This window comes from Pocillopora damicornis, chromosome 12 (assembly GCF_964200805.1).
Source record: "Pocillopora damicornis chromosome 12, jaPocDami1.2, whole genome shotgun sequence".
Lineage (NCBI taxonomy): Eukaryota > Metazoa > Cnidaria > Anthozoa > Scleractinia > Pocilloporidae > Pocillopora > Pocillopora damicornis.
Genome location: NC_142681.1, coordinates 899,386 through 925,812, shown reverse-complemented (window position 1 = coordinate 925,812; position 26,427 = coordinate 899,386). Strand labels below are relative to the sequence as shown.

Sequence of the window (26,427 nt, the reverse complement as noted above, 5' to 3'; positions counted from 1 at the left end):
CAGTGTTTTTCGTCAGACCCAGGTTTGACGTCACGCCATGTACGAAATATTTCTTGAAGGAGAAAAGTGTCAGTAACTTTACATACCTTTACATACATACCTCCTTCTTTACATAGGTTACAGATAGGTAGAAACCTAAATGGATCTTCAGGTAACTGAGGGTGAAGCAAAAATATTTTAAGCATCCAATGAGCTGCTAGTGAGACCCCACCTCGCCACAGGCGGGTGCGGCACTTAAGTAAATGTAGCACATCCGGGCACAACTGTCATAAGAAATCTTAAGAAATCCACTGATTGAATTACAAAATTGACCGAGTTACATACGGGGGTATAGTTGCGTACTTTTAAACCACATATTTTCTATCTATCATCTGTCCACATGAGATGTGGTCGAGGTGCAGAGCTTCGCTCATTCTTGGCTTGTGAAAGTACATAAACTGGGTCCAAAGTTAATAAGAAAAAGGTTTCCCCAGGTATGATTTGAACTATTCCTCATTGGTCCTCCTCCTCGGGAATTGCATGAACAGAGGGAAGAACTTCGAGGTCACGTCTTTACGAAGAAGGCGCGCGTGCCGCGTGGGCAGAGATGTAATGTGATCCTAAGTAGCCTGCTGTCAGTCATTTAGCTCTAGAGCATTCGCTTTTTGCGTCAGTGCAGTCAGGGTTACAGCTCAAGAAGAAATGCACATAGTTATGGCGATCTTCAGTACTGCGTTCGTTTTGCTGTATTTCTTTGGCTCATCTCTGGCGGTTGAAGGTAAGGGAATAAACTTTGTCTCAGTCGAAAGCTTTGTTTAAGTCAAGGTTTGATAAGCGCTGATTCTGGTCTCGATCCCATCAAATTGATCTCCTTGTGATAATTTTAAATCTTAAACGTGGAGAAAAGGTTAAATAACGTTCGTGGTTCTGTCACTGTTGTACCCCAAATAAAGTTCAGTGAGGCACTTTTCACTGGAAAGCTCAACACTGTTTACAGATTTCGCAATTTGTGTTAGTTATTCATTTACACCCGATTGACATTTTGTCTCATCTCACCTCAACTGATTTCTCACTACAGTCAATCTCACCTTTTTAATCATGGTTTTCCGAAAAACGCCGAAGTATTTTGGCATAGAGCAAGAGCAGAATTGTCAAAAAGTGTGTAACTCGTCGGTTAAAATCTTAAGAGAAACTTTCACATTGGCATGTGTAAAAAGATTTTGTCTCTACCAGAATATCTCTGTCTAGTTTAACTAGGAAGTGTTGACAGTTGAGTCACTCAAAGTTATTATTCAGCAATGATTCAGTTGGGGATTTCCCTTGGTGTGGTTTCCTTTCCCTATATAAAGTAATTGTAAACCAAGCTTGACAGCATGATTCTTTAGTCAGAGGTGTTTGCCAAATACTTTGGTCCTGATACATGGCTGCTTTAGACGTTTTTTTAAGGAAAAGGACAGCTGTAGTAATTCAGAGGTCACGTCACATTATTAAATAATAGACCTTAAGAAAAATTAAGGAGGGGTAAAGGATTTTGAAAGATTAAAGTTTTATGGCATACCAAGTGGGAAAGTCTAAATAACTTTTTCTGCGTAGGACAGCTTTTACTTTCTGATGATGCAGGTTAATCTTTTTTTACTTCACGGCGTTTTCCTCTGTGCGCTCTTTTGCTCACTTTTTAATGGCCCATCTCTTGTAGAGAGGAATTCCGGAAGTGCCTCTCCACTTTACAGACGAGAATATATGAAAGTGTCAATTTTTTTCAACGAATTCACATTCAATTACTCTTTACATCTAAATTATTACAGTAGCAAAATGTGGCGGTGTCCTTAACAATGAAACTGGACAAATAACTTCACCAAATTACCCAAACGACTATCCAGATGGTATCACTTGTAGATGGAAGATCTCTCCTTACAAGTCCCATGTGAATATCACTATTGAGGACTTCTTGGTAAGTAAATAATCAAAAGCTTTTCCCTATTTACTGCGCGAAATCGTGGAGCGAAGTCAAGTTGCAAGATTTTGTTTTCTTAGCAAAAGCCGAGCAAATATCGCTTGAGTCATACACCTTTCCGTGCATCAGTGTTGCCTTTTTATATTTTAAGCGACTTAGACTGGAGGAAAATTTTCTGGCAAAGTTAATAATGTTGGTATAACCTTTACGCTAGTTTCCTTTGCATGTACTGACCCCAGGCTGTAAAAGCGCACATGTAGCTATCCCGACCTCCATCCCTCCCAAATTGTTCCACTTGCCAATTAGGTCATTGCATTCGATTTCTCTTAACGGTTTTTTGTTATTATTTTCCATTAAGCTTGAAGGATCTACAAACTGTGAAAACTTCGACTTCCTTGAAATCAAAGTTAAAAAAGGCCGGTATAGCAACGAAAGAATCGCTGTTTGCGGGTCACTGAATCCTCGTGTACTGAGCATCAAACTAGACGGTGAATCAGTGGAAATGACCTTCAAAACCGATATGAATGTGAACGCAAGAGGATTCAAAATCAGTTACCGAGGCTTTGGTAAGTTTCAGCGACCCTATTTTTCTTTAACTACTGACCCCTCACCCGTAAGGAATTTTTTAACAATATCCTATGGAAGATTTTACATTAACACTGCAAATTCATAGTAGCTGTTGATGTCCACGTTGGTTAAGATGGCGGAAAATGTGGAAAGAAATTGGTCGATAGAATTTGAAGATGGTGTGATCGAAAGAAGGGGTGGGGCTGTTGCATCGTGTCAGTAAGCAGATACACCCAAGGAGTAAGTACACATATTAGGTGCAACGCAGTTAAGCCAAGATTGACATAAGTTTCCTTTCAGACATCGACCCTTGTGTGAACAACAATGGTGGATGCTCGCACACATGCAACCTGGTTAATGGGAAGCGTGAATGCTCGTGTCCCGATGGTTACAAACTGGGGTATGACTCGCAGACGTGCAAAGGTTTGTGGTAAATCAAGTTTTGTCTTTTAAAATATGTTTAAAAGTAGGGTTTTGCTGAAAAATGTGACTAAAGAATCAGCACTACGCAAGAACGCCCATTTAGTCCTCGTGAAGCTAGAACAATTACAATACAGAAGGTTGAACGCGTTTGTGAAGATACGACTGCGTTTCGTCTTCAGGTCTCAATGATCCACACTCATTTCCAACTTACAATATTTTCACAGGCGTCAATAGTTGTTACTTCGCGGGACGACAAAAGTGTCCTTACACAAGTAAGTCAAGTTGCAAGGACCTTGCACACGGTGTTACCACTTGCGTCTGTTGGCATGGTTACAAGAAAGACTTAAGGCACAACAAATGCCGCGGTAGGTGTTTATTGATACTTGCTTGTAAGAGTGATTGAAGGTTGGGTTCTGTCATTTAAATCAATAAATATAACTTACACACCATTGGAAGGTCTTATTGCTGAAGGTATTTCATTTTCCCCGTGTATGACAGCTTCGACATTGTTAGTACCAAGTTCAATATTAAACGTTCTGGGAATTTTGAATGCTTAGTTTCCCTGAGGTGAGTAAAATTGACAAATCTTAGCTACAAAAATTTTGCTTCACCCATATTCTACAAGAGAAAATGAGAGACCTGCGAGTCAAATTAGGGCGTACAATAAAACTTATTAACTAATGCTGATATTTGTGAATCCACTCTCTGTTTTGACCGGCAAATTCTGATATCATTTTCCTTTTCCATCGAGATATTGACGAGTGCAAAGAGGTTCCGAACCGGTGTGGTGTTGGGGTTTGTCATAACAGAATAGGTTACTCTTACTGTACCTGTCCCAAAGGGTACCAATCAGGCTATAAAGACGGCAAACAGACATGCCGGGGTAAGGAAATTAATTCCATGGTTTTCAAGACGTTGGTTTTCCTATCGAACCTCACAAATCCGTTTATTTTCATGTTTAGAAATAATCATCTAACTGTTCGTCTGGAAGGTTCGACTCTTGAAGTACACTTTAAAAGACGTTGGTTGGACTCGGATAAATTGTGCTCACGAATAACCACTCCATATTTAAGCTTACAAAACTGAGTCTTTTTACCTTTCGTATTTAGCTTAAGAACTAAGAAATTAAAGTGTTCGGCAGTTACAATGTTCTGCGGGAAATCTACATCCACTTAAATTGCGGGGTCAACGTAATCCTTGCGGATAATGTTAATGTCAGATTGGATCCAGTAACTTTGACCTTCAGTAAACATCTTTTCCCTTGACATGCCTTGCTTTTTTTCTCTTGAATCAGATACAGACGAATGTAATAGTTACAGGCAACCGGACTGTGGAGAGGCCCAATGTGTTAACACTCCCGGGAGCTATGTTTGCCAATGCAAACCTGGATATAAGTTCAACGAAGTTTCGAAAACCTGTGAAGGTTTGTAATTATGGCTAGCTCCTTGGGTTGGCAAAGTAAAGGAAATAATGTGCACTAAATGGTTACCTGTGCACCTTACCCGTTCGAGACAGCATGCTTTGGTCCTTCAAAAGCAAAATCTATCTAGAAATCTTCCTGCCACTCAGTGAGTATTTATGAGCTGCACCTCCTTAGTCACGATGGATGGATATGACTTTCCCTCTCGGTGATCATTACGATTATCAAAGTTAATTTAAAATTGGTTGGGTTTTTTTTTCTTTCGCTTTTTCGTGGATTTCACATTCGACTCGATCCACAAGATTAAAAAACGCAAAAAAAAACTTGGCCAACATGAAGCCATTAGGGCCTCACGCATGATCAGTAACGCTTACATATCTAACTCACCAGATGACGATGAATGCACCGCGAACATCGGTGGATGCGATCAAGTTTGCTCGAACACAAATGGTTCCTTCAGTTGCAGCTGTCATCTGGGGTTTTTCCTGGATAGCAATGGCAAAACATGCAGGGGTAGGTTGCACTTTTTTCCATGTATATAATATTATCATCATCGTTATAAAACTACAATAGTAGTAAGAAGTTTCTAAAAGTTAAGAAGAACGCAACGTCAGCGGGAAAGCAAGGTTTAAGTCTCTACGTTTCCTGTGGAGTTTTCTAGCGATTGCGCTAGAAAACTTTTTTTCCTTGTGTGAAGTGAAAGCCTGGATTCAAGCTGGAAATTCTTAGGAATGAAAAGATTGTTGTTGTAGTAGAGGACTGCTTAATGAACACCACTGTTTACTTCGAAATCTGAAATAAAACTTGGTGGTCTGAAACATGTTGACCATTATGCCAACCTACTGAGATTTTCCTAAGTTGTTTGACCAGATTTCACTTATTTTCAGATGTAAAAATTGAAGGTTTTGGACCCGTCAACACAGACAATGCCTGCCAAGGAGAATCGCTGAGAATGTCCTGCAAAGATCCTTTGAAATCGCTCATAATTTTCGAAGCAAAGTACGGTAATACTGGAGATCCAACAATTTGTCCTTACAAACAGTTCATCGCCCAAGTCGATAGCAAGAGCCCTGACACTTTGCCTTGTTCCGAAAACGTGACAAAGGAGATCGAGAGATTGTGTGGCTGGGAAAATACATGTGAAGTCAAAGCCGAGTCTGCCCTTAGCCGTGTTTGCCGTGGACCCAACAACCATTTGTCTGTTGTTTATTCTTGCGGTGAGACCTTTATTTTTTGGGCAGCTTTGATTAAAACGAAGAATCGATGTTTAGCGCCACTTAACGGTTCACTTACATGTAGGGCTGGTTACGGTTGTGTTTTTGTGCTTATGTGTATAAGACCCCACAAAAAAAATGAATGAGTTCCAGACGTCTTCAGAACTTGCTTACTTCTATATAAGTAATTAACGCAAAAACGATCATACGCTCAACGAGATTTCTTGACGTCTTGACGTTTAGTTCTCTATTTCATCGTCGTTAACAATTTCCCACGACTTACTAGGCCTGGAATCAAGTTTTTCAATTGTTTGGCCTCAATGGTGTACATATAGTTTTTTTCTTGGTGATTGGCGCAACATTGCCATTTTAACTCTGTACTGCACGGTAACCTATATAGCTGTACTGTCAAGGGAAGAGTAGGTGTAGACCTAATACAAACATTAAGCCTAACAGCAGTTAGTTAGAAAAGACCGGGAGTAAGTCACAGTAAAGTACTCTTTGTTTACCCGAAATGCCCACTCGGTGTTGGGCGATTGTGCTCATGTAAAAAAAAATTTTGTATCTCAGCTCAATAGATTATTATATTTTCTTGAGTAAGGGGCTGCACGCGCTTCTCACGCGAGAGTTAAACGACTAAATCGAATTTATTTTATCGTTACGTGACTGTGTAAATCACTGTTGTTCTGTAGGTAAACCCCTGAAGTGTCCACCTCTGCCCAAACCAGACAAGTGTGTTGCTCCTGTAAAGAATGAGTGCAAGACGGACAATGATTGCCCCCTGGCTAAAATGTGCTGCTTTGACGGATGCCAGAGTGTGTGCTCCAAACCTGTTTTGTACACGAGTAAGTGCTGTTGTAACCATGACTGTTGGAAGGTATTTCCTTCTCATGAGCTATGAGTTAAACAATTATGAGCAGGTGATGGATATTGCCACATTTCTGAGTGCAAATGGTGTTCAAGATCATACAATGCAATTTTCCTTTTTTCCCATCAGCCATGAGCAAACCATTTGCACATAACTACTGTACATACAAATAATGATCGTCTACTGCACATTACAATCAAACTTTTTTTGCTTTGAATAATATCCTGTTCATGAAGGTGCAATATGATAGACTTTAGAATTTGGTCCAAGAATGCCATGCTTTATGTCTCATATAAACGTTTAAAGGATACTACTACAATAGTCTCTATTTCTCATGAAATTAATTTTTTGGGTTTTTCTTTACCTAGAGCCCACAGGTGGTTCCTAAGGCAACAGGTGTCTTGAGAAACAAACTGCTTGACAGGGACTGGACAATTGGCACAAAAGTGAAAAAAGCTGACTACAGTAACAGCAGTAAATTGGAATTATTAAATGAAAGCTTTTTCTTTTGTCTATCGATAGAAATCATGTTTGTATTCCTGTGATAAACAATACATGACTAGTAAAACTTACTCTACACATTTCTAAATGTTGTCATTTGTGTTTGTAAGTCTAAAGTAATGATATTTTCATAATTGTGATTTTAAGTGTACCTTTTTTGAGAAAGATTAACTTCTATTCACCAAATAAGAGAAACACCAGCATAATTTTAAAAAACTCTTATTGACCTCCTAATTACAAATAAATATATATATTGCTGATAATTTGATTAGTACTCTCAACTGCTTGGTCCATAGGTGCAGATCAGAGCAAACAAACAACTAGTTTCAAAGATTGACTACCATTACCAGCGCAATGTTTTGACAGCATGTGCCCTGATTATCCCAACCACCTCCATTTTGAGAGGATAATCTTCTAGGTTTTGGATTGTTATGTTGATTCATAGTGTTTTATCCATAACACAAATGCTCACCCCAGATACAACGAGCATCATTCCAAGAAATGTTCCTGCAAATAAAACAGCATTCTTAAGAACTTGATCCAAAGCATGGCATGAAGAAATAAGATTTTGCACTTTCGAACTCTTGCATTCATCAAAATATAAAAATATTTTAGGGCAACTGAATAGCATAGCAGCTACAGCTTCTCAAGATTTCTCTACCATCCAGCAACTTGGAGTATTGTTGCTACTCCTGACCAGGATGTCAGTCCACTATAGGTACCCTGCTCTCCCATTTTGTCAGGATTCGCTTCTCTTGTCAATTTTCTTTTAACCTTTTCTATTCCTATTCCTATCCAAGGCTTTAGACCAGAGCTCTCTCCACTTGGAGTCTGGCATCCCAGCCACCAAACCACCTATTCTCCCATAAAAGCAACCATGGAGTTCTCATGTGTGGCCATAAACTATCACAAAAGCTGTTTATTATTATTATTTTTTTAACTGTGCATCTTTCATTGAGTTTTGTTGAGTTGTATTTTGTCTTACAAGGGACTTCTTTATTATCAATACCTGCATTAATGTTGTCTTCACCTAAAAGCTTCCCAGTCAATGTTGTGATGATCATAGTCAAAGAGTTAGTAATTGGCACAGCAACAGACAAATCTGGAAAATGAATGGCATCAATAACTGGTAATAACAAATACTAATGAATATAGTATGGTTCTTCAGAAGTATATAAGATTAAAAAAAACAACAACAAACAAAACTTGTCGCTAATTACAAACCTGCAGATGCAAGTGTCAGGTAATAAACCACTGACCCACACTGGTTTAACAAAAAGGGAATCAAATACTGTAGAGGAAAAAATCCACCAGACCATTTATCAGTGAGCCTGACATAGCTATAACTTAGACAAGTGATTCATGACCATCATTTTGAATTTCAAAGGGGGAAAATGCCTAATGAGTATAAAGAAGAGCCTGTGTCTTTAGGTAGTAGACACAGGCAGGCATTGATTGAAGGATTGATTGGTGAGTGGGTAGTGCCAGTGATTAAATAAAAAAATTGGACTTGTAAATTAAAATAGATGTATATGTATTTTTTTGGAAGGATCGGGGGCTTAATATTTCTAGGGGATACAGTGTACCTCTGTGTATGCGTGGAATCTATGTATTTATGAAGACATCCTCACCCAAGCTGAACAAAGATTGAAAAATCAACTGTTACCTTCTGTTTACCTTCTTTTATTTAAATATCACAATTCAATTATGGAAAATATCTCACCCTCCAGTTGGATACAAGAAAAAGCACTTCTGCAAAAAACTGACCAATGCGACTCGGTCTGTGAATATCCTCTATCCCTTTACTTCCTTGTCTTATAAGAGGATTTGTGGAGCCCCATAATAGAGACACAATGCACAACCAGAATGCATTAGCTAAAAGATCAGGCAGAGTAATAAAAACATTATTACATAACAGGCATGACAAGACAGTAAGGTTCATGTGGTTCCTGGGCCATGTTTGATCCTTAAATTTCCTAACTCTTTTTACTGTTAATCCTTTCACTCCTGTGTATGATCAATATGAAATTTCTCCACAAAATATCAGCACATTGTCAAGAAAATATTTGATAAGGTTAGCAAAGCTTCAAATTAGGGTCATGGTTTGATTGATCACTACATTCACAGAACTCAAATCATAAGACCTTTATGTCAAACTGTGTTGAAATCTTTGGGATGAAAGGGTGATGACATCTTGCAGCGCATACGCAATAATTGATATACGGTAGTTCCGAAAAAGAGGTTGCTTCATTTCTTGAGCTTGTTTTGGCACAGTGCAGTTGGTAATATGAGCGTCTTGGTCGTTAGACTATAATTGTTGTCAAGTTCGCGCATCCTCTAAATAGTTTTAGGATGTTTCCTCTTCTAAGTAGAATAAACTGCAATACACTGAAATAAGCCAAAATTGTACTTACTAACAGTATCATCCATTGCTTATATATAAGAGGCTATTAATCGCTCTGTTAATGAAAATAAAGTAAAATATTTCTAAAGAGCTAGTAACAACACAGATACATCCGCCATGTTTAAATCAGATGAGGCACTGGAGACGAGTACAACCTATTCTCTCACGGCAGTGCAGGAAAGGCAGTTCTCTCTATATATGTTCGGGTAAGACATTTCGGTTTAGTTACCAAAATGAACTTCACTAAAAATTTCAAGTTTTCACCCAGCATAAGTGATCACATGAACAAATTGCTGTATCTTGGTCCATGTGCCCTCCCTCTCAAGTGAGCACATCATACTCAAAGGTAAGGTTTAGGAAGGCAAGGTCTTGGAAATTCTGCCAGCGCAGTTGATCGGGCAATATTGAGAACACGTCCTGATTCAGTTAAATTCCAATCATTTTCGAATGCTTGCAAGGAGTTGACGGGCAGGGGAATCCGGCACAATGCTGGTGGTATCCCGGCGCGATATCGGGTGGGTTTCCGGAATGGTTCCGGTGGGAACCTCAGCGCAATCCCGTTGTGGTTCCCGGCGAAATTCTGGGTAACCTTTTCAGTAAAGACGAAAATTAAATTCGTTTTTCTTTCTTTAAAAGAAAAATTCAAGAAAAATTTGCTCGACAAGTGTATTGACAAGGTAATAGCAGTACGCTTCCATGTTTTCATTTGTTTTATTTCAGGATGTTGTTGGTGAATGCGGAGAAAGCTATCACGTCGTATCATGGAAATCTGGGACGAGACCCTTTCTTACTCTCCTCCCCCGGCCAGTAAGTTCACTCGCCTTTTTGTAATAAAGATAGCTTTTTACCGACCCTAATGTGCTATTAATACTACTATAAATATTCAGTTAAATCTATTTCACATAGATTCATATAGCTAAAGCGTTGGGATGACGTCAATCCGATTCACCCTAAATCCATTGATGCTACAAGGAGAGACTAATTGTAACTTAGTTGTCCGTTATCCAGCGAAAAGTGAAATTACACATGCCATGTCGAAAACTGATTGGGAAATATAACGCAGCCGTCCATAGTCTTCGATCTTATTTTTTCGAATCTCGATTGACACACTAATGGGGACAGGCGATCCTACTTGGAAAGTAACCTGAGTAGCTAAAACCTAATCTACGACTGAAATACATCGAACGTGTAATTTTACTAGGTTTACTTGAGAAGAGTAAAGAAAACCCACTAACGGGATTACTATCTGTGACAGGCAAGTTGTCGTGCCTTTTACGTATACCATTTCAAATAAATTAATCAATATCCAAACTATTACTTGAATGGCTATCGCACTTTCTTGAAATATACTCAAGATATGCCGTTTTTAACGTCTTTCTAAGTTAATGTAAGTATTACAAACCAATGCTATAAGCAGTCAGTAGATACAACATATATTACGTACTAAGGCGGGCTTAGAATCTAGGCAGCTATCCCCCCCCCCCCCGCCCATTAAAAACCCATACGTATCTATCTCTATTGCATACAGCCCAACAAAATTTGAGCTCTTTTTCCCAAAATATGATTAATTGGTTGCCATTGCCTGCAGGGCTATCTCCATTTGAATTTTCTTTGAAAGAGCTAAGCAAATTTACACAAAATTTATAACCTAATGCAAACGTTGGTGACACTGTAAATCAGATTGCATGGTGTTACAGATTTTAAACAGATTTCATCTTGCAGGGAACCATTCATAAAATTACCAACAAAAAGCGCTAGTTTTACTAAAATAAAAAAATATCCTTTGTTCATAACGACTTCTGTTGGGAGCCTCGCTCACCGTGGAGAACGATGAATGAACTTGTACAATCTGTATTAAATATTTCAGTAACGCATAATGAATTAAATACTGGGAAAAAGTCTTTTTTCTTCAAAGATACTCTATCATAACTCTTCAAAAAATTGAATCCTTGCTGTAGAAGTTCCTGTTTGAATCTGGCACACGCACAAGGAAAAAAAAACGGAGATAGTCAATGCTGTTAAAGTAAAACAACCACACAACAGCGACATGATAACTGCTTTAGGAGCGCAATTAATCCTTTAACTCCCATGAGTGACCAAGATAGAATTTCTCCTTACAATATAAATACCATATCAACCAGATAAGTGATAAGAACAAAGAAAATATCAATTTGGGGATAGTTAGTTAATTAAATACAAAATTCTCTGAACCAACATAAGAATTGTATGGTTGACAGTAAGGAGAAATACAAATTTGATCTGGGAGTTAAAGGGTTAACGCATTGAAGCTAATGAGGGGTCTTCTCTTCGACAGATTTCTTCTACTGAACCGCTTTGAATGACGAACAATTGAAATCATTTCATTGTCAGCAATCAACGTTGTTCAAGTTTTATAAGGGAGGTGACAAGTTTTTAAAGTATACAATACCGACAGAAATCTATCTATATTATAAACCCATAAGAACACCAGAAGTTTAATTCCATTATTGAGGCAAACGTCGAGCCATATGAAGGTGGTAGAATTAACAGGGTTACAACAATAAAGATACGACTTCACTTTTAATTCGCACAGGCACAAAACTTCGTCACTATGGGGCAGTGATCAACTGAATGTCGAGAGTTATCTGGCATTGCATTGATTCTGCTTTACCTGGCTACGTGATTGGTCAAGAAAACCCACACCACGTTCGCAACCAATCAGACGCAAAACGCAAATTAGTTATGAACAAGTCGCTTGTGCTTTCCAGTGTTTAAGGTAGTTTGCTTGAACTTATTTTGAGTTCTCACTGGCTCCTTGGGATACTTTTCTATTTTCTGATTGGCCATAGCGGTTAACACCCGTTTTCGCTTTTATGTCTTACAATCGAAAAGCGCTCAAACGTTGGCATTACCTTTTGTAAGGTAGAATATTTATCTTCCCCGCGTCTCATGTTTTCATCATGAATGTAATCCCATCGTGTTTGTCTGTCATCGATCTTAAGTCCCTGGAAAAGATTTGTTACAAGTTACAAATACAATCACGGGCGGGCTACTTGGCAACATCTCAGAAAAGTAGCTGTGACTGAGTTAAGCAGAGCAGTGCTGCTAACACGAAGTGGAGTGCGCGTCTCCGCCGTCAGGCTAAAGTGTCCTGCCACGCAGGATAACCTCGCAATAATTGTTCTAACGTCTGCGGATAAACTATACAGGCGCAATTAAACTCATAAGTACCAGCCAAAGTCAGTCACTGCTACCGAAAACAATCCTTCTCGTGGTTACTTTAACCCGGACGACGACTAGACTACACGATCAAACTTTCTAGGAAGTGTAGCATTCAGCTTAAATTAATGAGTTGATGGAATGTAAGTAAAACCTTCTGTACCTCCATTTGTGATTTGAGATCTCTTAACTGCTGCTGTATATTTCTGTTTCTGGGAAAAGAAAAATAAAAAGGAATTTCACCATACTAAATATTATAGTTGTTTACTAACACTCAAACAATTGAGTGAGTAATTCTCTCAAGAAATATCTTCTCAAAATACTTTTGGTTCCTAATCAATGATCATAAGTGACTACGGCGACGACTTGTTTCTGAAGAATGCCATTCTTAAGAAGTTAGTATGAGAGGATAAGAACACGTTAATGAGAGTTTGGAAAGTTCCTTCAAACCAATCGTACATATATCTATAAAATTATGTACTCTTTCTTCATAGAAGTCGTGATACTAATTCTTCAAAGCAGCACACTAAAAGCATCCGCGATCCTCCTTAAAAATGAATGTACACTGGTACTGGGCTTATGAAAAAATAACGCTCATTTCAAGAGATAACAAAATTAACGATTACCTCTCTCTCTCGTAATCACGTGAAAGCTGAGAAACCTCGCCATCTGTTAACTGCTCAACACTGCGGTCAATGTCGGCTATTATTTCCCTTGGATCCCCGTACCTCTGAAAAATACGACACTAATGTTACACAACTGAAAACAAGATTTGCGCAAATAGAGGAAAATATGCTGTCAGCGCTGGCAGCAAATCAAAGCAGAATTTAAGATGTCTTAGGAACTTAAACCCATTCCTAACGAAGCTGAACCCGGTTTCCATATCACGAGGCGACTAGGGTATCGACACTCACTCTGAATGGGATGCTGGTCAATATCACAGCAATTCTTCAGGTTTCCATGATAATGTTTGATGGTAACTATTTGTCTCTCTTGGGTGGATGGGTGGAGAGAGACACGGTGAAAGAATATAACACGCAGACCCAGCTGAGACTTGGACCCACCCCTCTTGATCGAAGTTTTAGCGAGCTAATACTTGGACCACCGCGCCCTGACTCTGAAAAGGCCTTAGGGAGGGTAAAACCGGATTATGAATGCATCCAAACACAACAAGCTTTTTTTCCACTTACAGAGAAAAAATCAGGAGACGAAGTCATTTCCATCAGCTTTTGTTTAGCTAGCCTCTCAGCTTGTCTGGACTTCATTAAATCTTCTCTCAGCATCAAAGCTTCCCTCGCTCTACGGGAAAGCAAAACGACCATAAGACTTGCAAGGAAACAATACCACGACTTTTGACATCTTTAGTGACCTTTAAAGTACTTAAATCTCATTCAATGACCCTCGACACTGACTTGATAATTGCTCCATCAGGAAAAGATAGTTAATCACGTGAGCCTGACCTGGCTTCGGCCTCTTGCATGACTCGTCTCAGTCTTTCTTCAGCGACTTCACGAGCTCTTCTTTCAATCGCGATTCGCTCGTCTCCTGACTGTAGATAAAAACATCTCTGTGTTAGTTCTGATGTGTCAGAAATATTGAGTGACAATCGGGGATTGCTCGATCGTCTGGGATGGCCGCAAAAAAAAAGACAGGAAACTACATGGCATTTGTATTTTCCCGCTAACTGAAGGAAAGGCCTTCCCTGTACCTTACTAACGCATAATCTGAGTCTTTTTATTTCTTCTTCAGCGTCAGAAGCTTTCTTCCCGAGCAGCGCCGCTTCTTCCTCCGCGACTCTGGCTTTCTCTGCTAACAATTCCCCCATTTCCTCAGACTTAATCTGAAACAGATAAAGAAAATCTGGTAAATTTGCGGCCATTTCTCTTGTTCTATCAAGACAGACGCTTCCGACATTTGCTGGTCTTAGAAGTATGTTGGACACAAGAGGCAAAACTAGATCCAAATGCGACTAGGATGGATGAGTTTTCCCGAAGAGTCATTTTTGTGACTCCCGTTCCCTATTTCAGAGAAGGGTCCACATCGGTCGCATGATTCAAGTTCGTTTCAACAGTTCAGTTTCAGAGGTGAGTCGACAACAGCTTTGAGATTTTCAACTTTGTAGTTTAAAAATATTTACCAAAGCTTCTTTAGATCGATTTGCTTCATCTTGAAATTCAGTCAATCTTTTCTCCAATTCTTCCTTTTGTTGCGCCATTTCTTCACGTGCTTGCTGTTCTTTCATGAGCTTGTCTCTCTCTATCTATCAATACAAACACAAATTCAGAGAAAAAGGGAAAGTTTATTTTCTTTTCCGCGACAATTCAACTAGCAGGTTGAATCGCTGAAAAAAGATGCAAGCCGGCATGCTAGCCAAACACCATACAAATAAAAAATGCGCCTGGCTGTCTGGGAATGAATCTGTTCCTCTTCTTAGTTTTTCACTAGGATAGGGAAGGCCCAAAAAGGGTGGGGGGGGGGGGGGGCGAGTGCCTCCCTTGGTAAGAAAATTGAGGTTGACAACGACTCGCTGAAATACAAGCATGTCTCACTAAGACAGTTTTCATACCAACCTGTCTTCTCATTTTCTCTTCTTTTGCCAGTGACCTCATCTGTTGTATCTCCATCGTATCAGGCTTTCTCCTTCGCGTGAAAAGTTCATGGTTACCCACACACAAGTCAAGAATCTGCATTCAGGGGAATTGCAATCAGTTTGTTTACAGTTTTGTTAAAAAATACTAAGTACAGTTTGAATGTAATTCATGCTTGAACGTACCACTCTGTTAACTCTTAGTTTTGCTGCGTGGAAAATGAAATCTGGTGAAGACTTATCAGCTGGTTTGATCTGAAACTGGAAAAAAATTTAGCTCTATTTAAACTCTTTTGTGCAGAATAGCAAAGTTTTTTCAGGGTATTTTAGATAAATTTCTAATCCTAACGAATGTCTACTAATAAAATTACTCTCCCTGTAATAAAGGTAACATAGCAGAGATGTTGAAATAAACTCATGAGGTTCTAGATGTGTTTATTGGGACCCAAGATATAGGTTATTTAAATCCAAGATTCAGTATTTGGTGGAAGCTATGGTTATTGCTCAAGTTCAATATAATAATTACAAATAAGAGGGATTTACCCTTTTGTCATGAAAGGAGATATTCTTTGTCTCATTCCATGGGAAGGAAATTTTAGGGTTGAGCTTATTTTCTTTTTCGTAAATGTTGAGGCAGTGTGCATCAATACCAAGCCACAGTTCAGTTCCTTTTCTGTTCTGCAATGAGAGAGAGGAAAAAAAAGCTGCGTCAAATTTCAAATCAAACTTTAAATCTCTGAAAAAGTTATGGTCTGAACACAAGTTGACTTGCTAATCCTGCAGATGCTCATCCTGGCAAAATCAAAGCCAATAAAAGTACAGGTACTCCCCATGGAGTGAGGACCATGAATGCAATTATGGTTCAAAGAAGTTTCCCCCCCCCCCCCCCCTCAACATCTAATTAAATATTCCTGGCAGCTGGTTGGTGCCCAGTCTTATTCCTGGGTGTAGAGAGTCCTACCCAAGAACACAGCAAACTGACAAAAAAAGATCTTGAAATGAATTCAGTTTCCAACACAATAACCCATCATTTATACCATAATATTCTTCACCTATGAATTGTGACTAAGCTATCAATTCAGAATTGCAGCAGAAGCCAGAAGAAGCCATGATATGAACAAGAGACGTACAATACAATGAGGCCACAAGAGATTCCTCTCCAATCTCTTATCATTTGCTTAAGTCACTCACTACTCAAATAATCATAAAAATGTTGCATCAAGTTACAGTTAATACTCCTGTCCTTCAATACCATAGCCTAATAACATTGATATCTAACTAAATAGTTTATTTACAGGCTTACCTTGATTTCAAAATAGCTTACACCATACATCTCAAGATCTTGTGCAATCTTTAGGTATTCCATCTCAGCTTCGTCTCTAATCACATAAATTAAATATGAGAAAGGTAACTTCATCCACCCAGCATATGATATACTTCCAGTCTTTCCGATTGTGACTTTCGCCCCCCCCCCCCCCCCTCTCCCGTTCACAAATATACCTGAGTCCCTTTTTAAAATATTTTTCTCTCCACACCCTAAGTATGCATTGCTCTTTAATGAGCTCCCAATCTCAGGTTTTGCTGGCAACCTTTGACAATTTATGTCTTTCAGAGCAATAATTTTTCTTTTCTACCCTTGGATTGACTAGGCAAGCATGAGTGAGTGAACAAGCAAAATCAGTTTAAGACAACTTGCCAAAGCCAATTTCTGATTAAAGTCTGAGATCAGATTGAACATACCTTCTCATTCCTTTGTGTTCAGCATACCATGAGGTGATTCTCTCTTCCCACATGTCTGAGGTCATCTGATATTGGTCAATAACCTGAGAGTAAAAGAGGAAAAACGATTAAGGTGTAACCTAGAACATGAAGTATCTTTTACAAGCAACTTTCAATTATTGCAGGTTCTTAGGCAGGTACTATTTAATCCTATCTATACACAAACAGTTTACAAGACTTAAAAAAATAGTTCTCATAATCCAAAATTCCCACAAAAGCCCAATGTTTGAGAAAAACTAATCTCTTACAAGAAAGTCACTTAATTTGAAAGTCAAAGAAATTACAGGAGTAGTCATATGTGAATTGGGTGCACTAGTACAGTAGTTATATTTGATGAGTATAATTATTTTTAGGACTGGAATTCCAGATTATACATCCATTGTCCTGACCATGAGGCCAAACCTCTCCATTCCTGTCAAAAAGAGACATATTTGTACCAACCCTCTGTGGTAGCAGCAAATCTTTTGCCAGAAATCCTGGTGTGTGGAATTCTTTGTCATAATCCCCATACTGGAAGAAAAAGTTGTATTAATTACCATGTCAACATTCTAAACAATAAGCTACTCTTACACATGACAAATTCACAGTCACAGCCAGTGTCTTTAAAATTATGGTAAGTAAAAAGATTTTTTCATTTTCTGAAAAAGTTTTTTATTTACCCATTCCATATCCTTCAATAATATATTTTCAAACTACATTATAAACAGTGGTTGGGAAAATTGAAATGCCACAATCCCACTGTAATATTTCTATAAGTGGGTGAAGGTAAATCAATACCTTAGCCTGCACAGCATATGAAGCCAGCAGAACAGAAGCCTCTGGGGGACAGAAAATATCCATATTTAGAATGGCCTCTTTCACTTGTAAGAAAAACAAGTGCTGAGTGATTTCTTGCATCAGCTCTTCTGCCACATCCTCAGGGAAGAACTTAATGCGAAAATTAAGGCTGACTGGTTCATCCTTCACCACTGGAATGTCTTGATCTAAAACCTTTTGAGATGAATAAACAATTTAAGAGTATTTTAAAAGTGAAATTACACCAGTTAAGTCACATCAGTTTTAAAAAAGTTCTCCCTATTATCAAAGACTATTTATCGTTTTAAGAATTTATCGTTACAAATTATAGTCACAAGGGCTGGCTTCAAAGAGATAGTGACATCACTTGCTTATGAGTTCAGTTTTGCCATATGCAAAGCATAGCTGACTTAGAATGTCGGACAAGATTTTGTGTCATGGCAAAAAGTCCAGACAATAAATCATAGTTAAAACAACTCAGATGTCTTTTTGAAATGAAGTCATAACAATTTGCATGCTGCATTTAATTGAAAAACAAAATTAGAACTGTGAGAATAAGGGCAGGAGTTTTCAACGCAGATTGAAGTGCTTTAATTAATAATCTAAGTTAAGCCGAATACTACATTGACATACAAATAGTTTTATTAGACTTTTGACTGGCATGTTTATGACAGACTACTACTTTCAAATATTCAAGTCAGAAGAGGAAGTAATTTCCTTCTAAAAGTAAAACCATATGTATGAAAATTAATTAAATTCTACTTTAAATGCATCCAAACACTTCTAAGGCTTCATCACATAATTCTCATTTTCTTAAAATAATTTCATTTAGTCAGTTGAATTATGCTTAAAACAAATAGATTTTAGAACGGCGGTTGGCAGAAGTTGGGCTTTGTTCCATTCAGGGGGCAGGAGTGGAAAGTGCTCGTTCGAACAAGATAAACACAATAGAAAAATAAACATAAGTGACGGCCACCTGCAGTGTACATGGAATCACTTAGTCCTAGTTTAAGCCCAAGCTCTGTCTCTTGTGATCGTTCTGAAAATCTAAACTCAATTCAAAACGGCTTTAAATATGGCTCTTTGATATATCATTAACTCAGCATGAAATCGGTCGAGCGACTAGCCACAAATTTGAAAGCAGTCACTTCATTATCAAACTACATGTTATCGAGCGCTGCGAGCATCACAATGATTTTCATTACTAAATGAACTGCATCGAAAGAAGGGAGTAAGAAAGTGTGAATATCAAGTTACACAATTAAAAAACAACTAATGGTTTTAAAGACTCAGGGTGTGACTCAACCCGTCACATCTGTACTAATTGAACGTGAACGTGGTAAGTTTCTATGAGTTGATGAGCAGTCGATAGAAGATAAATATTAACCGTAAGTTACTCGCTATCTATATGTGTACACCAGGGCGAAGGTTGATGAACTGCGACTGAGAATTAAGTGAAACCTATTCAGTTTCGATCAACCAAATCGCCTTTAGGCCAACAATTGTTTACTTTATCCACACTTACCTTCTTGTTGAATTTTAACCATGTAACGATGTCTTTCTTGTCTACAAACTGCAAACCGAAATACCAAGTTTCTCGCACGCCTAATGTTCGCACAACCAGATCAAACAGATCCTTTCCAGTGCAGTTCCTCTAAAGGAAATACAGACGAAAAAATACATACGTTTACAAAAGAACAGTTTTAACAGAGAATGAAGCAAATTTAGATTTAATAGATCTCAAGTAAACTTCAAAATGTTGTCAACATATCAACCTCGACAGAAAACTCTAACTCTGCATCGAGAGTTGTCACGCGAACATCGTACGTCTTCGGCATATTTTCGCACCATTTGGGGCGGCCTCACAAAGAGTTAACTGCACTTCAGTTTTCCTGAAAATCCACTACATCTCATGGAGATTTTTTTCGACACATATTCGTGCTATGTTCAGAATATCTAACGTGCCTATCGTGCTTATCGCCTATCATAAACATTACTTCTCAGCAGCCGCTGACCAAAGCCCTCTATGTCATGTAGATGACCTAAAATGTCTATTGAAGCGGTAAAACTACGTCAGAGAGTAGTCATCTCGCCCATAGTCATGTTGCCCGAGATTTTGGTTATGTCACCCGAAAAAAAAAGTCAAGTCGCCCGAAGAAACAGATACTAAAAAGATCAGAATTTCAGACTGTAAAAGGCAATAAAGTTGAGAAATTTTTTCACTAACAACAACAATTTATTCGTACCCAAATATGATACAATAATAATAAAAAGAATATATCAATAAAAGATGTGGAGTACCAGGTGCCCCAAATAACCATAAGGGCTAGAAGAAAAGGGCAGCTATACTTAGGCAATTTATCTAATACAATGATTTGGGTCAGATATAAGATACACAAACACACACAGACATAACATACACACACAAAGACATAACATACACACACACAAAGACATGCACATTCAAGGTCATACAAACAAGATCAAAAACGCTGTGAAAATCAGAGTAAAGAACGACAGAAGGCTACGGAAATTATTAGTATTTTTCAATAAGGATTAGCTTAAGGTTTTTCTTAAAACTTTTCAAAGGAAGAAGCTTTATGTGATCACTTATATCATTCCAGACTTTAGAACCCTGAAATCTTATATTGAAAATTCCATAATTTGTTCTGACTTTTGGAATAGTATTGGACATTTTACTAGATAATCTGGTATTATAATTATGTATCGTCCTAACAGAATTAAAGTAAGGATAAAAAACAGGAGGTAAAAGATTGTTATGAAACTTTTACATAAATACTGCAAGTTGAAAGGTTATGATGTCAAATAACTTTACAACATTTAGAACTTTAAATAGAGGACTTGAATGTTCGTTATAACTAGAGAAGGTGATTATTCTTAAAGCTTTCTTCTGTAATATAAACAAAGGTTGCAAAGTTGTTTGATAGGTATTACCCCAAGCAATTATGTGGTAGTTGAGAAAAGGCTCAACCAGAGCATAGTACAGGCTAAGTAGTGTTTTAGTACTTAAGAAATAACTTAGTTTAGAAAGAATGCCTATACTTCTCTTGATTTTTTTAGAAATATTAGTAATGTGCATCTTCCAACTAATATTGTAATCTATGTAAACTCCAAGGTATCTAATGGAAGTTTCTTGGGTCAACATCTGATTGTTTATAGATAACATGCCTGTTTGGGCAATTTTCTTCGAATTGGATGGAAAATAACAAAGTTTGACTTATCAATATTTAATGAAAGCTTATTTGCACATAGCCAAGTAAGAACTTTCTCAAGTTCAGAATTAATCAAACTTTCAAGCATCTTAATATCCCTATGCTGAAAGAATAAATTTGCATCATCTGCAAAAAGATGGAAATTCAGAAGCGCTGAACAATTATGAAAATCATTTACATAGATTAGGAATAAAAGTGGTCCAAGCACTGACCCTTGGGGCACACCACAGGAGACTGTCTGTCTAAAGCAAAGTATTGCCTCAGAGAGGGCAATACTTCAGTGAATCATAAGGATTTTAGAATTGGCTACAAACAGAAATGCTACACGGTACCTTAAGGCATCCAGGTTTAAGATTTTTCCCTAAAGAGTATGAGCACCTATCTAGCTCCAAGAAGATCCTTTTGAGACACAAAAAGATTTTTCCCAGATGCTAAACCATTAGAATTCTTATGATTAGTCTCGTTTTAGTTTTGTAACACTCAATAGAAAAGGGCCCTAAAATCTTGGTGTAAGTTACCCTCTGTTAGATGACAAACCCAACAAATTTGACATTGCCTAGTTCTTTACATCAGAGTGTTGGTATATGTGAGAAGAGAAACACAGGAATATAGGGCCATTCATGTCTTGTTTCAAACCAGCTGCAAGGACATATTCCTAAAATCATTAACTTTGTTCTTTTTATTAGTATACAATACAACTTGACTCCAAGTAAATGTAGGAAATAAACTGAACAAAAGCAATTCTACCACTTTGAACCACTACAAAAACCAATGAAATGTAGAGCCTTTGATCAAGATAGTGTTCAAATTCCTAATGTCAGTTTACTCCAACTACCACTAAATTATTTCTTTTCCATTATTTATTTCTGTCACACCTAAATTATTGTTACACAACCCACATTGCTCATTCGGTTCTATGTAAATACTTCAGCCTTAACATTCTAAACATAACAGCATACTTAGCAGTTGAACATTTTTTTTTCTTTTTCTAAGGTGTTTCAAACCAGGTTGTTTCTTACTTTCCCTTGTCTCAGAATAGCATATCAAATACAAGACAAACTGGTTTGAAAAAAAATTAAACAAAGAAAAAAATTCACTGAAAACAATGAAGTGTACTACATACAATATACATGCTACATACAGATTTTTCTAGTCTCTGCAAACTTCTGGTTAAAACTTGTTCCATAGTTTTGCCAAATACAAGGCCATTGAAAGTGATTTAAAGGTTGGTGCTGGAAATTTTAGCAGAGTTTGGAACCATTAAACCTACATGTGATCCATGTGAATTAACACTAACTCTCAGTTTGATATCACAATAACTTAGCAGAGACAAGAACTTTCAGTTTCAACTATTGAATGTGGGAATCAACCTCGCAATAACACGGCGACACACAGGGCAGTTGTTGACCCGTTGAGCACAGTCTATACAGCAACAAATATGGCCACAGTCTAAAATAACAACATTGCGCTGTCTGTCCATGCAAATAACACAGGCTTCTTGCTGATCTAATACTTCACCCTCACCCAAAACATTCACCTCCTCTCGCATTCTCCGCATCAAGTCCAGTTCCACTTCCCTGTCACGCCGTCTCTTGAAATAAAGAAACAGGGACACCAAGAACAATATGCCACTTCCAAAAGCAAAGATGGCACTCAAGATTTTCCAAACCTTCTTTCCTGACTGCAGCTGTCTCACAATAGCATCTAAAGTGAATTGAGATAGATAATAAGTCAGACCAGATTTTGGGGGTCCTATCTTGATGCCATCATCAGTAAGTGTGATTTCTCCAATTCCAGTGAGAGTCGTACCAACTGGTAACATCTGTTCAATTGTCTGGAAGCCTTTGGTCTTGTCACCACTGGCCCACTGTACTAAGGACTCTGCCACCGAGCTACTAACTGGTTCAAACTTGTCATGAATAACTTTGAGGGTAAGTTGTTCAGCTGACAGCGGTTCCATGACATTAACACAGTCACCATTTCTAAACAAACAGAATGGAACTGAAGATGATGCTGAGCTGATAGTTCTCTCCATGTCATGCCTGCAAGTGGATATTAAAAGGATCAGTGTGTGCAGTTAAACCAGCATAAGATAAACCCCAAATTGAGCATGCACCCGTATTACATTACAACTTCAACATGGACAAAGTGTGTAATTGATTAAGAATTCTGGTTTTAATGAACACATGTGCAATGAGATACTAAAATTACCCAGGGATACTGGACACCACTTAGTATCCTAGCGACTGCTTGCAGATTCATCAAAACAAATTGGCCAGCTTTATTGATTGCAAACCTGTTTTGATCGCATGAGTTAAATGCACAGTTGACTAAAAACATGACGGCACTTCCACAAACTGTGGGCTTCAAAGCTGAAGCAGTCAATGAAGGATGAGTTTGCTGTGCATGCCCTGTTGAAGAAGTAGACAATGATTCTGTCCTTTGACAGCTGGAATGCAGAGTGAAATCGCTGCATTTGTGATCCACAAGAGATCAGGGATCAAACATTGCCTGATCGGAACAGAAAGCGAAGAAACCTTTCCCTTCAGTGAACAATGTCTTCACTTAAAGAAGACCAGCTTTTACTTTTAAATATCACCCAAACTTGTGAAAACAAAAAGCTCAAATTACGGTTTGCTTCAATTTCAAACTTGAATTTGCATAATCATTCAAAGACAAAATCTTTAAGAATTTCAAAGTTAAAAACCATTTTCTAAACTACATCTGCTTTATCTTTATCCACTTAGCAAACAAAGCTTTCCAAATTATGGTCAAAACACCAACTACAAAATAAATAATCAATTTAACAAAGTTCACTTTGAATTTCTCAATCTATCCTAGTTTCTCTGACAGCATCCAAACAAGTTTTACTACACAGCTTCCATCTAAGACTCCCAGTGGAACATGACGTAAAATACGTCATGCGTTACTGAGTAACAGTGCTCATACATATGCACGAACCCCACTTGAGTGGGGTTCACAGAATTACCCACTTTGTCCGTGTTGAAGTCGTCATGAGGAGAACTCAAACTCAGGTCACGATTCTGTCTTCTAGAATTGTACTGTCTTCTGACTACAAGTTCTCTTCACAGAAAGCATGTTAATAGTCAGCAGGCATGTCTTTTAAGCACACATGGACAAAGAAACTTAGCCCTTTTGTAACCCTAACTTAGGTTGTGATTCTGTCATTAACTGCTGACTAAAAGTTCTCTTAGCAGTATGCATGTTAGTCAGCAGCACACACGGACAAGAAAATTTGGCCCTTCTGTAACCCTAAACATTTATTACAATATCTGGATCAGTGTGTACAGTGAAACCAGCATAAAATGAACCTCAAATTTAGCATGCACCCTGTATTAAGAAAACTCAAACTTAGGTCATGATTCTGTCTTTTACCACTGACTACAAGTTCTCTTTACAGCAAGCATGTCAAAACATGCTTACTGCAGAGAGAACATGTAGTCAACAGGCACACATGGACACAACAACTTGGCCCTTTTGTAACCTTAACCTTTATTACAATATCTGAACACTTTGAAAATAGATTTTTATATGTTTGGAAAACAGTTTAAAATTGTGTTCAGTTTATGTTTTAAAAAACTAATTCAACTATTAAAAGAACCGAATACATCAACAAGGCTTTTTGACGTTGTGCTGCACCAAAATATCAAGTGAGTCATCATTGCACAATTTTACAAGAACATGTATTATCATCATCATCATCATTATCATTATTGTTACCTACCACAGCCTTGTTGTTCGACTCCATTCACTCTTATGCTCACGTGTTCTGACACGCTGCATGACTCCAGTAACATCTGCAACATGAGAACTTCTGATCACCTCATTAGATTTCTGAGGCTTTGTCTCTCCTCTGATAACACCATAAGGTATTGAGTGGGTGTCAGAGGCCAAAAGGGCATTCCTCAGTTGTGATCCAATTTCAAATTCTACTGCATTCTGAATAAAACCAAAGCATTCATAAGCATTGCAGGTTATACCAATGTAATTGAACAAGCTTCCCCCACAGTTTTGTGGTACCCATTCATACTCCTGAATGGAGAGACTTTGTCAGAGTTAAGTGTTTGGCTCAAGAACACAAAAAAATGACCTAGCCAAGATTGAAAAACAGAACTTAAGATATGGGGTCCCGGGTGTCCATCATTAACCCTTTATACCCTGACATCAGTGTGCATATTCTTCTCACTGGAATGCGTACAGTGCTGACTAGGAAAATTTGTTTCACCATCTAGAGTTTCTTTGGTTGGTGATCATTTCCTTTATTCTTGTGGCCTTCATGTTTCATTCAGGGGTGTGATATTGTTATACCTTATCCATAATTTTATGCTAGAAGATGTACACCTTCAGTCAGTTCCAAATGGCCTCTAGATATTAGTTTGGTGATTAGGCTGACCCTTGAGACGTCTGTTCATATTTAAAATTTAGACAAGATATGAGCTAAGATTCAGCTGAGTTAATGTTACCAAGAGAAATTTCAACAGGGTCATCATGATTTAACTGAGTGCAGTCTTCCAAATTTCTCCCTGGTAACCTAACTTAATTATTATAGGTAAATTTTTAGACTAGCGATCAAGATCACGGTGGTAAAACAGAGGCCTTGGGCCACACTGGAATTGTAAAGAAATGAAGCGTGGTGGGGCGAGATCTTGGTAAGGGTCAGTAGCCTAATTGATCGGCAAGGAAAAGTCCTACACAGTCAGAATAACTTCAAAGTGTCCCATCATTTCCTTCACCTGTGTCGACATACTTATGTAACAAAAAAAGACACATAAGATTCCTAAATGGGGTGTCAAAGTTCCCTGAAGCTTAGAAGTACATAATGCAATCGAATCATTTTTTCGTTCTTTTTGTTGTTGGAAAGATCGTACGGTCTCAAAACTTGAGGAAACCTTTGTCTATATCACAAAAATTTTAATCCTTGGATAAAAGGACATTCCTGTTATTGATTTACAAAGAATCATATAGAAAAATCTCAAGCGAAACCGGTCTGAATTATAGACAGAAACGCAAGATAGAACACGCACGAACCTGCAAGATTCGTATGGCACCTTCCCTGTTTTTGTACACACCATAGAATAAAGCTGATACAGCAGCGCTTCCTAAACCAGCTAACAAGTAAAAATGATCCGACATTGCGGGTTCAGATGTCTCTTTCAGGGATGGCTTTTAGAAGTTCACCACTACGAGAACCGCCATATTTTCTCAATGTTAGGTACCAGTTCTACGCAAGTTTTTAAGTTCCGGCCGAGGGAAACCTGTAATAATTATGTAAACTACACCCTTCCCACCAACCCAAGCTCCCGTAGCACAGTCGGTTAGAGCGTCGTACTTATAAGCAGTAGAGGCGTTTGGCGCCGAGGGTGCTGAAGTAATGCGAAGGTCGGGGGTTCGAGCCCCCCCGGGAGCAAGGGGCATTTTTTACCCACCTTTTTTTTATCTTCTTCTGTTCAAGTAAAAACGTTCCTAATTGAGACATCCCTGAAT

At 38.2% G+C, this 26,427-nt stretch overlaps 4 protein-coding genes and 1 non-coding gene across 5 annotated transcripts; 2 read left to right on the top strand and 3 right to left on the bottom strand.

Moving 5' to 3' along the window:
* Positions 1–651: 651 nt before the first annotated feature.
* On the top strand, positions 652–7,189 carry LOC113680162 (tolloid-like protein 1). The gene is made up of 11 exons (XM_027197164.2): positions 652–757; positions 1,785–1,930; positions 2,292–2,499; positions 2,801–2,923; positions 3,148–3,288; positions 3,675–3,806; positions 4,218–4,346; positions 4,734–4,856; positions 5,231–5,560; positions 6,250–6,402; positions 6,794–7,189. Exons 1-11 carry the CDS (start codon positions 682–684, stop codon positions 6,811–6,813), a joined length of 1,581 nt encoding a protein of 526 aa, XP_027052965.2. The 5' UTR covers positions 652–681; the 3' UTR covers positions 6,814–7,189.
* On the bottom strand, positions 5,778–9,467 carry LOC113680163 (transmembrane protein 234 homolog). The gene is made up of 5 exons (XM_027197166.2): positions 9,341–9,467; positions 8,650–8,801; positions 8,151–8,217; positions 7,936–8,028; positions 5,778–7,433 (listed from the first exon to the last, which is right to left on the bottom strand). Exons 1-5 carry the CDS (start codon positions 9,354–9,356, stop codon positions 7,366–7,368), a joined length of 396 nt encoding a protein of 131 aa, XP_027052967.1. The 5' UTR covers positions 9,357–9,467; the 3' UTR covers positions 5,778–7,365.
* A 558-nt stretch (positions 9,468–10,025) lies between these two features.
* LOC113680141 (merlin) lies at positions 10,026–19,715 on the bottom strand. The gene is made up of 17 exons (XM_027197136.2): positions 19,465–19,715; positions 19,215–19,343; positions 17,672–17,884; positions 17,336–17,404; positions 16,856–16,938; positions 16,419–16,494; positions 15,659–15,793; positions 15,302–15,376; positions 15,099–15,212; positions 14,666–14,788; positions 14,237–14,368; positions 13,989–14,077; positions 13,719–13,827; positions 13,155–13,258; positions 12,692–12,740; positions 12,222–12,314; positions 10,026–11,304 (listed from the first exon to the last, which is right to left on the bottom strand). The coding sequence occupies exons 1-17, from the start codon at positions 19,525–19,527 to the stop codon at positions 11,254–11,256; spliced, it is 1,707 nt and encodes a 568-aa protein (XP_027052937.1). The 5' UTR covers positions 19,528–19,715; the 3' UTR covers positions 10,026–11,253.
* Positions 19,716–21,582: 1,867 nt separating this feature from the next.
* Positions 21,583–26,173, bottom strand: LOC113680148 (mitochondrial ubiquitin ligase activator of NFKB 1). Its single transcript, XM_027197144.2, has 3 exons — positions 25,972–26,173; positions 24,668–24,882; positions 21,583–22,964 (listed from the first exon to the last, which is right to left on the bottom strand). Exons 1-3 carry the CDS (start codon positions 26,074–26,076, stop codon positions 22,268–22,270), a joined length of 1,017 nt encoding a protein of 338 aa, XP_027052945.2. The 5' UTR covers positions 26,077–26,173; the 3' UTR covers positions 21,583–22,267.
* Positions 26,174–26,239: 66 nt separating this feature from the next.
* On the top strand, positions 26,240–26,350 carry Trnai-uau (transfer RNA isoleucine (anticodon UAU)). The gene is made up of 2 exons: positions 26,240–26,277; positions 26,315–26,350. It is a non-coding gene; the product is annotated as a tRNA-Ile (tRNA).
* The last annotated feature ends 77 nt before the right edge of the window (positions 26,351–26,427 follow it).